The sequence below is a fragment of the Lutra lutra genome, chromosome 16 (genome assembly GCF_902655055.1).
Source record: "Lutra lutra chromosome 16, mLutLut1.2, whole genome shotgun sequence".
Taxonomy (NCBI): Eukaryota; Metazoa; Chordata; class Mammalia; order Carnivora; family Mustelidae; genus Lutra; species Lutra lutra.
The window spans coordinates 19,264,047-19,276,417 of NC_062293.1; the positions used below are offsets into that span (position 1 = coordinate 19,264,047).

Below are 12,371 nucleotides of genomic sequence, written 5' to 3' on the forward strand. Positions count from 1 at the left end.
TTCTCAGAGATAAGGAGTGGTAAGACCTAAGGAACATACGAGCTAAGGCACTCCTTAGATGTAGATGAAGGTTAAACGACATCTAAGCCCCCATCCGACGGCTCAACTTGCCACTGTCTTTCCAGATCCACGATACTACTCAATCCAAGCAGCCAGTTACCTTCTTCATCATCCACTTTAGGAAGAATGCCGGTCTCTTCATCGAAGTCCGGAAACTCTTCTTTGGAAAGCACGTTGGCGGCAATCATCTAATGGAAGGACAGAAGGCAGCATCCGTAACCCACTAGGATCGCAACTCTTCCTTCGTAGGAGTTAACACAGAAGTTCCCATAGGAGGCCTGGGTTTTTTTGTCTCTTCTGACCCAAGACTGTGGGGCCTCAAACACCACCTACCGCACCCCTGGGCACATAGGGCCTAAGGAGGGCTCAAGAGTCTCACCCCCAGGAAGTGTAACCTGCTCCCTCCCTGCTTTTCCCAGCACAGCCCTGTGCACATTCCCCGTTACGTAACATCCAGCTGTGACAATGATGTTTCCATCTGGACTCTGAGTTCCTCAAGGGTAAGGAACCATGATCCATCCGTCTCTGTAGCCCTAGCATCTACTCAGGGCCTGGCACCACATGGCGCTGACATGCACTGACGAATGGTGAAAACAAGAACCTAAGCGCTCCACTTCTACGGACTCATTTAACCCCCACAACGCCACCACTGCCCTGTTTCACAGATGAGAGCACTGAGGCACAAAGAAGGTGAGTAGCTTGGCTCAAAATCGCACAGCTAGTAAGTGGCCAGAAGTCACCCTGGGCCACTGGGCTCCAGGGTCCACCCTCCTAACTACCATAACATGCAGAATAACTCCGTGGCCATAAAGGCAAACGGCCCCAACCTGTTTGATCTCCCACTTCTCCGGGTCAGAGATGCGGGTAAGGCGTTTGCGCTCCAGTGAATCATCCTCTACTTCGGGGGCACTGACGAGGGAGAGGTGAGTCGGTCTGTCTGGATTTCTCATTGAGGTCTCCTCATTGGTCTCCCCAACAAGATTCCGTCGTCGGTTGGGGTTTAGATCTTCTCCAGTCTCTTGATCCACATCCTAAAACACATACAAAAAAAGGGAACTCACTCATTCTCTGTCCTCTTAGGTTTCCCTGGCCCTGAGATGTAGAAACTGACTGGGTATCTCACCTACCTTCATGCTCAGACTGGTCTTGGTCCCAGTGAAGGACAGTACTTTGACCTTCACCCTCTGGCCTTTGCTCACCACATCTGCCACATTGGCCACACGGCCTTCTCGCCGGAGCTCAGAGATGTGCACCAGGCCTTCCCACCGCTTCCTAAGGGAGAGTCACACACATCTGGAGAATGCCTAAAATACCTTTACCCCAACAGATTTATTGTTGAAACTCAACAAAAGGAAATGGTCTTAAACTCCAAAACTTGAAAGTACCAAGAAGGTGGTCAAAAAATAAAATAGTGGGGCACCTGGGTGGCTCAGTCAGTTTAAGTGTCTGACCTCTTCAATTAGGCTCAGATTATGATCTTAGGGTTGTAAGATCAAGCCCCACATCAGGCTCCACACTGAGCATGGAGTCTGTTTGTCCCTCTCCCTCTGCTATCCCCGCCAGCCCCATGCACTCTCTCTCTCTCAAATAAACAAATAAAATCTTTAAAAAAAAAAAAAAAGTCAAATTCTAACAACCTGATATGGTTGACTTCATTAAAGCCACATTAATCATAACTTTTTAGAACGTGAAAATCCCCAGTGATAAGAGAAATTCTGCACATCACAGGTGTGAAAGAAGAGTACCACCCATTACCTTAATCCCTCCAGCTGCACAAAGCATCCAAACTGCATGATGCTGGTAACTTTGCCATTGTAAATGTCTCCGATGGCAGGCTCTTCTGGGGGAGGGCGGTCCACATGCTTATCCCGCCATCTGTCCAGATTCCTCTCCCCATACTTGTCCCGGTCCTTCCTATCTTTGGGGGGACTCTGACTTCTGCTCCTGGACCGATACCTAGACTTCCCTTTATTCCTTTCTCGGGTCCTGGAACGTGACCGGGAGCGGGACCGGTGTCTCCTCTTGTGGTCTCTATCACGGTCTCTGTCTCGCTCCCGATCTCGGTCCCGTTCTCGGTCCCGGTCGCGGCTCCGGCTCCGCTTCTTCTTCTTCGTCTTGTCCCTAACAAATCAACAAACACCTGTTTGAAAAAAGAAACCAGCCCAATTTCATCTCTCTGCATCCCAAAGCACCCAGCACAGTGCTGCACACATCAAGTGCCTACTGAGCGCTGAACAGAATTAGAGTTTCTCTGTGACACCCCTGCAGGCCAATAAAAGAGGAGATCACAAACATATTCAGCCTCTTTCAACCCAGACTTCTACCTTATGAACGACTTAGCACTCGCTGTGTAAATACTCTTTGCAGGAGGCAATGAAGGCGATCTAACAATATGGGACACGGCTGGTCTAGGTTCTATAAACTTGCCCAAAATTCTGCTTAACGGGTCCACGAAATTCAACTACTGCGATACCCTAAACCTCCAAAGGCCAAGACACTAAGGACGAACCGGTGCTCAGCATCTCGCTGCTTGTCCGGGCCGGCAGCGCTGGGCATTAAGGCCTCTAGTTCCTTCAGCACATCCACAGCGACTTTCACGTCATCCTCATCCAGCATGGTCTGCAACAGCCGCGGCCGGTGAAGTTAAGAGGAGGGGGGAGAAAATCGTGAGCATCCGCACTCCAGATCCCTCTACATCACTCCAGCCCCTACATCACTGACCACTTTATGCAAAGGAAGCAGAGGCAGGTGGAGATTTCCAGCAGAAGGAATGAGCAGAGGCTCTTGGAAATCACTGCTACGTTTGGCAAATTCCCTCTGTCCTTCATACAAGCCTACAGAGGGCAATTAGCTACCACCCCTCCTGCAAAAGCATCCAAGGTATTACTATAAATAGAAAATAGATATTAAGGGGGCTCCTGGGTGGCTCAGTCGGTTAACTGTCTGCCTCTCAGCTCAGGTCACAATCTCAGGGTCCTGGGATCAAGCCCCGAATCGAATCAGGCTCCTGCTCAGTAGAGAGTCTGCTTCTCCCTCTCCTTCTGCCCCCGCACCACTTGTGCACTCTTGCGCTCTATCTTTCTCAAAGAAATAAACAAAATCTTCAAAAAAAATAAATAAAAACAAAAACACTTCTAACATGTAATAGAGCAAAAAAAAATCTAATTTCACATATCAGTATCTGTTCTAGAACCTTAAGCTATTCCATACTTATTTCGTATCCCTAATCACTGCTCCCCACAACTGTCAATCCCATTTCCCTCAAACATCATTCTCTGAACTGTAACACTATTCTAGGCATAGTGCGCATTCAGGGAGTTGACCAACACTTTCAATTTGAAAAAAATTACAATGAACACAAACTTAAAACTAGGAACTAATGAGACAAAAAGCAAAGGGACAGGGATGGAGGAAACACCACAGTTTAGCAGACTTTCTCAAAATAGTATCAGTACCCGGACAGAAGGGTTGTCTGGTTGGCAAAGGACTGGGAAGAGTTCCTTCAGCTTTTCTTTTCCGGTTTTGGGTTTAACAACTGGATCTTGTTTCATCAAAGAGCATCGAGGGGTTAAAAATATAGAAAAAGAAAAAGAGAAAGACAGATTTAATATTTTTAACAAAGAACCTCAATATCAGATTTGCATCAAACTAAAAACCGAACATGGCATTTTTCTTTCTACATGTAAGTCGTGTACATTAATATAAACATAATCTGGTTTCCTAAAAATAACACTGATGACAAAACCCTCAACAAACTATCTGGGCATGTGGTAGGGTGTGAGGGTGGGGGAAGAGACACGTAAGAGTTCATTTGATTAGTTATGTCTTATGAGTTTAATTTTAAGTCATCTGGGAAATGTTACTAGACTGTGAACTTGGCTCAGGAGCTGCCACAAGGGAAAAGAACACAATTTACAGGATGCTCACGCTCTACAGCGTTCTGGAAGCTAAGCACAGCCAGACACTCTACTCACCTTTGCTAGTAGAAGGCTTTGCTGGAGGCCGCATGGTTTGTATGAGACGCAGCAAGTTACTAATAAGAGAATCCTTTGAAAAGAAACAGAACAAAAATTATCAGCCCCTGAATTAGTGCTTAAAACCACTAGTTTTAGGGGGCACTTAGGTGGCAACTGTCAGTTGAGCGTCTGACTCCTGGTTTCAGCTTAGGTCGTGGTCTCAAGGTCATGAGATTGCGCTCCATGTCTGGCTCCATGCTCAGCTTGAGCTTAAGATTCTCTCTCCTTCCGCCACTCCACCCCCCGCACACATGCACTCTCTCTCACCCTCTCTAAAAAACACATCTTAAAAAAACAAAACAAAACAAACAAACAAAAAAACACGAAGAAAAGCTGGTTGTACACCTGAATGGAGCTAGCTGGAACGAACGAAGCACAGAGTATCTATATGATGGGCATGAACCTAGCAAAGTGGCTTCAGAGAAAGCTGATATTTAGGACTCTTTGGGGGGAAAAGTACTTTAGTTCCATTCAACCATTTTTATTTTCCACTGTTCAGAATTACTTCCAAAACCTAGACTCTTTTGCTTTTGACTTCGGATTCACAGAACAAGACTATAAACACTCATAAAGACTTAATGATGGAAATCCTGCTCCACTTTCCTAGAAAGGTATCACAGGAAATCCGCTTATATCACCGCTGCCCCGTGGCATGAAAACATTACACACTTACTGGTTTCTTTGATTGGTATGTACAAATTATCTCCTTTCTCCACTGAAATCCTATGTGAAATCCTATCAAAATAAAATTTTGATAGTGACATTAAAATAAAACAAGGGTCCCTAGGTACACATACCGTGAATTCAGCGCCATTTTTGACCAGGGAAGCCTTAAAAGTATCAAAGGTGGTATTCTTCTCAGCAAGACTGATCACAAATTCAGCTGCAAAGGAGAAAAGGGATTAAAACTGGAATGGAGACTAGTAAAAAAATCACTTTCAAGTACATTAAAAGCCAAACCAATTAGCCTACCCAAGAGTCATAAAAACCAAAGAGCACCATCCAGTGAGAGTAAAGAGAATTTAGAGTACCAAGATTATCCAGATATGTTCCAGTTCATTTTTAGAAATGCAAAAAAGATATTACTACACAATGGTTCACCGGGCCCTTCACGCACCAAAGGGAGAAATTTCTCCCTCCCCCAGATCATCATACTCTTCTCATGAGACTAGTAGCTGCCCACATTGCCACAGAGACTCCAGAGGTGACTGTACCCAAAAGCAAGAACCCTCCTTCCCCCTTCCCTACTCCCCCCATGGACGCACATAGTAGGATGCTTTCTACAGTTTCAGGAAGGTCAGACCCAAACCATCTACGCCAGCCAGGCGGCTGCTGGGCGATACAATCTCCAAGCTGATCAAAGACTCACTTGCCCCCCAGATTTTTCTCTACAAACCTGCCCAGTGTTGGAAATTTCTAATATTAGAGCTATTTATCAAGTAAGAGACTTTCGGGAGCAAAGTGCATTTTTTGAGGGGCTGAGATAGTAACATTCACGCTGTGAACCCCACAGGAAAGCGGTAATGGTTTCATCTGGATTTTAAAGCTAAAACGTAACAATAATAGCATGGGAGATCTGGATAACTAACATCAACTAGTGCTCTCATACCATTTCCGAGCTGGCATTTCTGTGCCTTTTCCTTTCGGATGCCATTAAGTAAAAGCCAAATGCCATCAAAGTACAGGGACAGAGCTTACACATAACTATGCCAATGGTCAAGGCTTTGTGACCGCCCTGTCATGCCCAGCAAGCACTATGCTAAGTGCTTCAGCAGAGTTACCCCATGAGTCTCACAATAGCCCCCATCAGCAGATGCCATTATTGTCCCCCCATTTTTTTTTTCAGATGAGGAGGCTGAGGGTTTGAGATGCTGACCTACCTACAGTAACTGGTGGAGCCAGGAGTGGAACTGAGGCAACCTGACTTCTGGGTCCACATTCCGCAGAGAAATGTGGAGGGAGAAGTCAGTCGCGTGGTGCTGGGCATGCAGGGCTCGAGAGACTACTCCGAAGCAATCAGCAGCATATTCACACTGCAGCTGTCATTAATCACGGGCTTTTTCTTAATTTTCAAAATTATATGGGGACATCATTAAATTAAGTCAACAATCAAAGATGAACTAGTGAGTCAGAATTTTTTTTTTTTTAAGTGAGTTCTACACCCAATGTAGGGCTCAAATTCACGACCTGGAGATCAAGTCACATGTTCTACCAACTGACTTAGCCAGGTACCTCAAAGATGAATTAGTGATTAAAAACAAGTTCAATGGGGCGCCTGGGTGGCTCAGTGGGTTAAGCCGCTGCCTTCGGCTCGGGTCATGATCTCAGGGTCCTGGGATCGAGTCCCGTGTCAGGCTCTCTGCTCAGCAGGGAGCCTGCTTCCCTCTCTCTCTCTCTCTCTCTGCCTGCCTCTCCATCTACTTGTGATCTCTCTGTCAAATAAATAAATAAAATCTTTAAAAAAAAAATTAAAAAAAAAAAAAGTTCAATGCTGGAGCACCCAGGGGGGCTCAGTCATTAAGCATCTATCTGCCTTCAGCTCAGGTCATGATCCCGGGGTCCTGGAATCAAGCTCCGCGTGGGGCTCCCTGCTCTGCAGGAAGCCTGTTTCTCCCTCTCCCACTCCCCCTGCCGGTGCTCCCTCTCTGGCTATCAAATAAATAAAAATCTTAAAAAAAAAAAAAAAAGTTAAGTGGTGAAAACAGGAAAAATAATGAAACAGATTTAAGTAATAGTACTTCAGGGTGCTTGGGTGGTTCATTCGGTTAACCATCTGACTCTTAGCTTTCAGCTCAGGTCATGCTATCAGGGTGGTAAGATCGAGCCCTACATCAGGCACCCAGGTGGGCATGGAGCCTGCTTAAGATTCTCTCTCTCCTGGGGCGCCGGGTGGCTCAGTGGGTTAAAGCCTCTGCCTTCGGCTCAGGTCATGATCCCAGGGTCCTGGGATTGAGCCCACATCGGGCTCTCTGCTCAGCAGGGAGCCTGCTTCCTCCTCTCTCTCTCTGCCTGCCTCTCTGCCTACTTGTGATCTCTGTCTGTCAAATAAATAAATAAAATCTTTAAAAAAAAAAAAAGATTCTCTCTCTCCCTCTTCCACTGTCCCGCCCCCACCATCTCCCTTAAAAAAAAAAAAAAAAAATTAAGGCCAAAATCAAAAGAATCAAGTCAATAAATAAACATAAGAGTAACAAATAGGGTGGCTCAGTGGGTTAAAGCCTCTGCTTGCCCCTCAGGTCATGATCCCAGGGTCCTGGGCTCTCTGCTCAGTGGGGAGCCCGCTTCCCTTCCTCTCTCTCTGCCTGCCTCTCTGCCTATTTGTGATCTCTCTCTGTCAAATAAATAAATAAAATCTTTTTTAAAAATTAAAAAAAAAATGGGGGCATCTGGGTGGCTCAGTAGGTTAAAGCCTCTGCCTTTAGCTCAGGTCGTGATCCCGGGGTCCTGGGATCGAGCCCCGCGTCAGGGTCTCTGCTCAGCGGGGAGCCTGCTTCCCCCTCTCTCTCTGCCTGCCTCTCTGCCTACTACTTGTGATCACTGCCTGTCAAATAAATAAATAAAATATCTTAAAAAAAAATTTTTTTTAAATGTAAGAGTAGCAAATATAGGGGCGCCTGGGTGGCTCAGTTGGTTAAGCAACTGCCTTCAGCTCAGGTCATGATCCTGGAGTCCCGGGATCGAGTCCCACATCAGGCTCCCTGCTCAGCAGGGAATCTGCTTCTCCCACTGACCTCTCTCCTCTCATGCTCTCTAATACATAAATAAAAATCTTTAAAAAGAAAAAAAAACGAGTAGCAAATATACACCTTTTAGATATTAAACCCACTCTGGCAATTTAGTTTCAAATGAACAATACTATCTCATTTTTCCAACTTTAGTAACTTTTATGTTACTGGTTTTATAATTCTGTGGACAACACTGTGATATTGTGATTTATAAGAAGAAATATATGTTTGGTCTCCATCACCTTTCCCAGCACGGCATTCCTAAAAGCCCTTGGAATTTCAGAGGTGTGGAGAGTGAAAAAAGTCTTTTGTTACATTAAGGAGATGACTTTAGGAAAGCTCCTCAAAAAGGGTGAGGCTGGGGGCTGGCTGCCTGGAAACCAACCGTGTGTTTACAGGCTGGAACTTGCAGTCCCGTCCCCTGACCTCTGGAGAGGGGTAAGAGGCTAGAGATTGAGTTCATTTACCAATGGCCAACAATTTAATCAATTATGCCTTTTTTTTTTCAGTTATGCCTATTATAATAAATCCTCCACAAACACCCAAAAGGACTGGGTTTGGAGAGCTTATGGTAACGTGAACACATGGAGATTTGAGGACAGTGGGCACTCAGAGAGCATGGACACTGGTCAGTCTTTCCCACATACGTGCCCTACACATCTCTTCCATCTGGTTATCCCTGAGTTATAGCCTTTTATAATAAAATGGTAATCTAGTAAGTAAAATGTTCTCTGAGTTCTAGGAGTCGCCCTAGCAAATTAATCAAACCCAAGGAGGGGGGTCATTGGAACCTCTGATCTATATATAGTGACTTGGTCAGCACAAGTTGACAACCTGACCTTGCAAATGGTATTTGAAGTTTGGGGTGGGGCAGTCTTGTAGGTCTGAGTCCATAACCTGTGGGATCTGATGCTATCTCTAGGTAGAGAGCATCAAAACTCAGTTCAATGTAGGATTAGCACCCAGTGTCACAGAACTGCTTAGCAGTACTGGAAAAAACACACATTACAAATGGCGTCAGGGGACCCTCGCTGGCTCATCTGGAAAAGGGTGCAACTCCTCATCTCAGGTTCTTGAGTCCAAGCCCCATGCTGGCCACAGAGATTACTTAAATATTTTTAATAAATAAAAAAACGGTGTCAGAATTACAAACAGAAAAAAAAATATTTGTGGTCTACTTGCAGATTAAATGGAGTCTTCAGTCATATATAGGCTAGAAAATTATGGCGTTTATACCTCATTTTATTTCTGTACATAATGAGGTTAACATCAAAACGATTTAACACTGGCTCAGTAAATGTTTGCTGAATGGAGGAACGTACAACCCAGATAGCAAATGACAAGAGTGTCACTCATTACCATCTAAAAGAGAAGGAGAATGAAGACAGATGATACAGGACAAGCTCATCTTGACTCGGAAGCAAGAAAAAGGTGAACTAAAACATACTGGCGGCAACGCATCTCCCTAGGTGTCACATGATAACCCCGGAAAAAACTCCTTATCGTCCCCATTTCACAGATGAGGAAAACAGCTTCAGAGACATAACTTAATCTAGATCACACATCTAACCTCCCTGACCCCTTTTGTCACATGCCCTTTCCCCTCCATCTCTTCAGTTGATGGCTTTATCTTCATTTAGAAAAGAGACCAATTAAATGGAAGTCTCTCCCTCATCTTCCTACCACCAGTCCCTAAACCTATCTGCATCTACAACCACATTCTCTGTCCTCCTTCCTATTAAAATGGATCAAGCATCCCTGTACCTATCAAAGGTGAACACCTCCACAGACGCTTTTGATCCCTTCCTCCCTTTGCTTGCATAAGGACTCCACCTGCCTGTGGCCTTAGCTCTAGGCCCCTGGCTCTTTTCAGTTCCACCTTTTGGTCCATTCTGTCCGTAAACGCCTAATAAGTGGTTGAGAACAGTTAAAGGCAGACTTCGAAAGACTTGGGATTCCAGATTAGGCTCACATTTGATATGTAACTTTGAGGGGGATCACTTAATTACTCGATCCTTGGGTTGGGGGGGGGGTTCTTTTACGTTTGTATTTATTTACTTGACAGAGAGATCAAAAGAGCGCACAAGCAGGGGGAGCGGCAGGCCGTGGGAGGGGGAGACGCAGGTGAGCACGGAGCACCACATAGGGCTTGATCCCCGGTCCCTGGGAACATGACCTGAGCCGAAGGCAGACGCTTAACCGACTGAACCATCCGGGAGCCCAAGACCCTTGTTTTCTTAACCGAAAAACAAATACTATCTAACACGGTCGTGTGAAGACCAAGTAAAATAATGTAAGTAAAGCCTTGTGCATAATATCTGTCCTGTCAATAAAGGTCGGCTATAATTATCATCATTACGAAGCGGCTGCTGCTGCTGCTGCTGTTATTAACGCTGTTTAATTAACTAAGGCTGGGGGTGGGGAGGGAGCAGGAGCGATAGCCGCTCGGGGTTTCACTGATAGCTCTGGGCAATGGTCTCTTAACACCTTAGCCTGGAGGGTTCTCAAGCGGGGGTCAAGGCCGCTGCTTCCCTGGGCCCAAGTATCTGCGACAGAGAGGGAAAGGGACTCACAGGAACACAGGTACTCAGCCCATCAACCCCATTTCTCCTTCCGCTTCCCTCGACCTAAGCCCAGAGGCCGCGGGGGCCTCCTCCGGCTTACCCAGATCCTTGTCGTTAATCCCCAGGTGATTGTCCAGCTCGGTGCAAACTTTCGACACTAAAGACAGATACTCGAGTTTGGCGAGTTCTTCCGCGGGGCCTAGTTCTGTAGTGGTTACGGCTCCCGCCAGGGCCACAGCCACCGCCATGGCTAAGCCCGCCGCCACCCAGCTTTACTGCCGGCCTTCAGAGCTACTCCCGGCCTGCTCCAGTATCCACTTCCGGGTCGGCGCACATCCCTTTTGTTTACAGTTAATTGAGAACGAAAGGAACTTCCCGTGATGCAGCCTACGAATCATAGAGATCAGACAGGAAGTGCTTAAGGAAGGGACGGCCAAGTGGGTTACTCTGTACGCCGGCAACGCCCTCTACCGGCCAGCAAGCTTCTCAGGCCGCTCTCAGGCCCGGAAACGCTCACTCTCAGCGCTCTCCCACTTGACGTCGGCAGAGGGCGACCGTAGCCTGCGCAAAGGGCGCCGGGGAAGTTACGACCCTCGCGCCTCCTGCGCGCCTGCGCTTTGAAAAATGAATCCGAATTCAAGCCTAGAAAAGGCAAAACTTGCTTTATAGTGGTTCCTTCTATCCCCGGAGCTTTACCTATTCGTGGCTCGTGACTAGTATCTTGAGCGATTCTGTAACAAACCACTAGGCGATAGTCTAATTCTATTAATTCATTTTACAGATAAGGAAACTGACACTTCCGCTAATCTAAGTGACACTGGGCAAATTAATCTTTGGGGATTGCGTTTTCTTATCTATAAAATGGGATAATGTTGCTGTAAATGGGCTCAGGTGATAACTAAGACAATTGTGCAGGGAGTCTGACGCATAGTAAACACACTACGAATGCCAGTTACTATAAGCCTGAGGGTGAGAGAATGGTCAGTGTCAAATTCATCTGTCAGGTACAGGTCCCCTCAGTCTGAGACCCCAGAGAGCCACCCAGCTGTCTTGTGAAAACCACTTCTCAACTCCGAATTTTCCCCTGCCAGTACCCTCAGAACTTGTGCCCCTAGATAGCAGCCGTGCTGTGAACCTAAGGTCATAAGCTCTGGTCTCCCAACTTGTATTTCTGGTCTCCCTTTTCCTTTGCAACAATCCTAAAGTGAAGTAAGGATTCTCCCACACCGCACTGCTCTGTGTAACGCATAACGAAATGAAGGCACCCTGGCGTAAGTGACCCTCCAATCAAGCCAAAGGGAGGATGTCAGACCCTTTTACTTTTTAGCTTCAGGCTACATTACAGTGCTGCACCTTTGGACTCTGTCCCTCCAACATCTCAGCACGGACTGAAAAAATGACAGAGAAAACCAGGAGCATTAGCTCTCACTGACTCCAAAAGCTCCATGTTTCCAGGTTCCTAAGGAATCAGTACTGCTCAGATTCTTTTTCCTGGTGAATGGAAAGGAAAATTCTGCTCTCGAGTCAATGTGCTCAACTTGCCAGCTTAGAGTTAGGATATTAGGGACTTAACCCGTTTGACTTCTTTTCTCGGTGCTTCTCTGCCTTTAGAAATTTTAAATTTATATTCTGCTTTTCCCTGATATTTACCTGGAAGGAGGGGGGAACATGGAGTTTGTTTTGTCTTCAAAGGGCTGCGGGGGAAAGGGATATAGAACCACAATGGGTAGTAGTCAGTAGTAGCAGTAAATACTGTAAGATCTCTTAGAGATGGGGAGCCTGGATGGCTCAGTTGGTTAAGTGCCTGCCTTCACCTTGGGGCTTGATCCCAGTGTCCTGGGATCAAGCCTCTAGTTAGTGGGGGCGGTTCCTGCTTGGTGGGAGGCCTATTGCTCCCGCTACGCTACCCCTGTTGATGCTCTCTCCCTCTCTCAATCAAATACATAAATAAAATAAAATAATTTTTAAAAAAGATTCTCTCTCTCTCTCTCCCTCTGCCTGCACCC

The 12,371-nt window shown here is 46.2% G+C and overlaps 1 protein-coding gene across 1 annotated transcript in view; it reads right to left on the bottom strand.

Moving 5' to 3' along the window:
* Positions 1 to 10,681, bottom strand: part of DHX8 (DEAH-box helicase 8) — a 30,878-nt gene extending 20,197 nt beyond the window's left edge. Inside the window, exons 1-9 of the mRNA XM_047707819.1 lie at positions 10,466 to 10,681; positions 4,874 to 4,959; positions 4,035 to 4,107; positions 3,516 to 3,601; positions 2,570 to 2,679; positions 1,816 to 2,181; positions 1,188 to 1,332; positions 888 to 1,091; positions 161 to 248 (exon numbers count right to left, since the gene is read on the bottom strand). Coding sequence (XP_047563775.1) covers positions 161 to 248; positions 888 to 1,091; positions 1,188 to 1,332; positions 1,816 to 2,181; positions 2,570 to 2,679; positions 3,516 to 3,601; positions 4,035 to 4,107; positions 4,874 to 4,959; positions 10,466 to 10,613 — 1,306 coding nt within the window. The 5' untranslated portion in view covers positions 10,614 to 10,681. The remainder of the gene's footprint in view (positions 1 to 160; positions 249 to 887; positions 1,092 to 1,187; positions 1,333 to 1,815; positions 2,182 to 2,569; positions 2,680 to 3,515; positions 3,602 to 4,034; positions 4,108 to 4,873; positions 4,960 to 10,465) is intronic.
* Between the last annotated feature and the right edge of the window lie 1,690 nt (positions 10,682 to 12,371).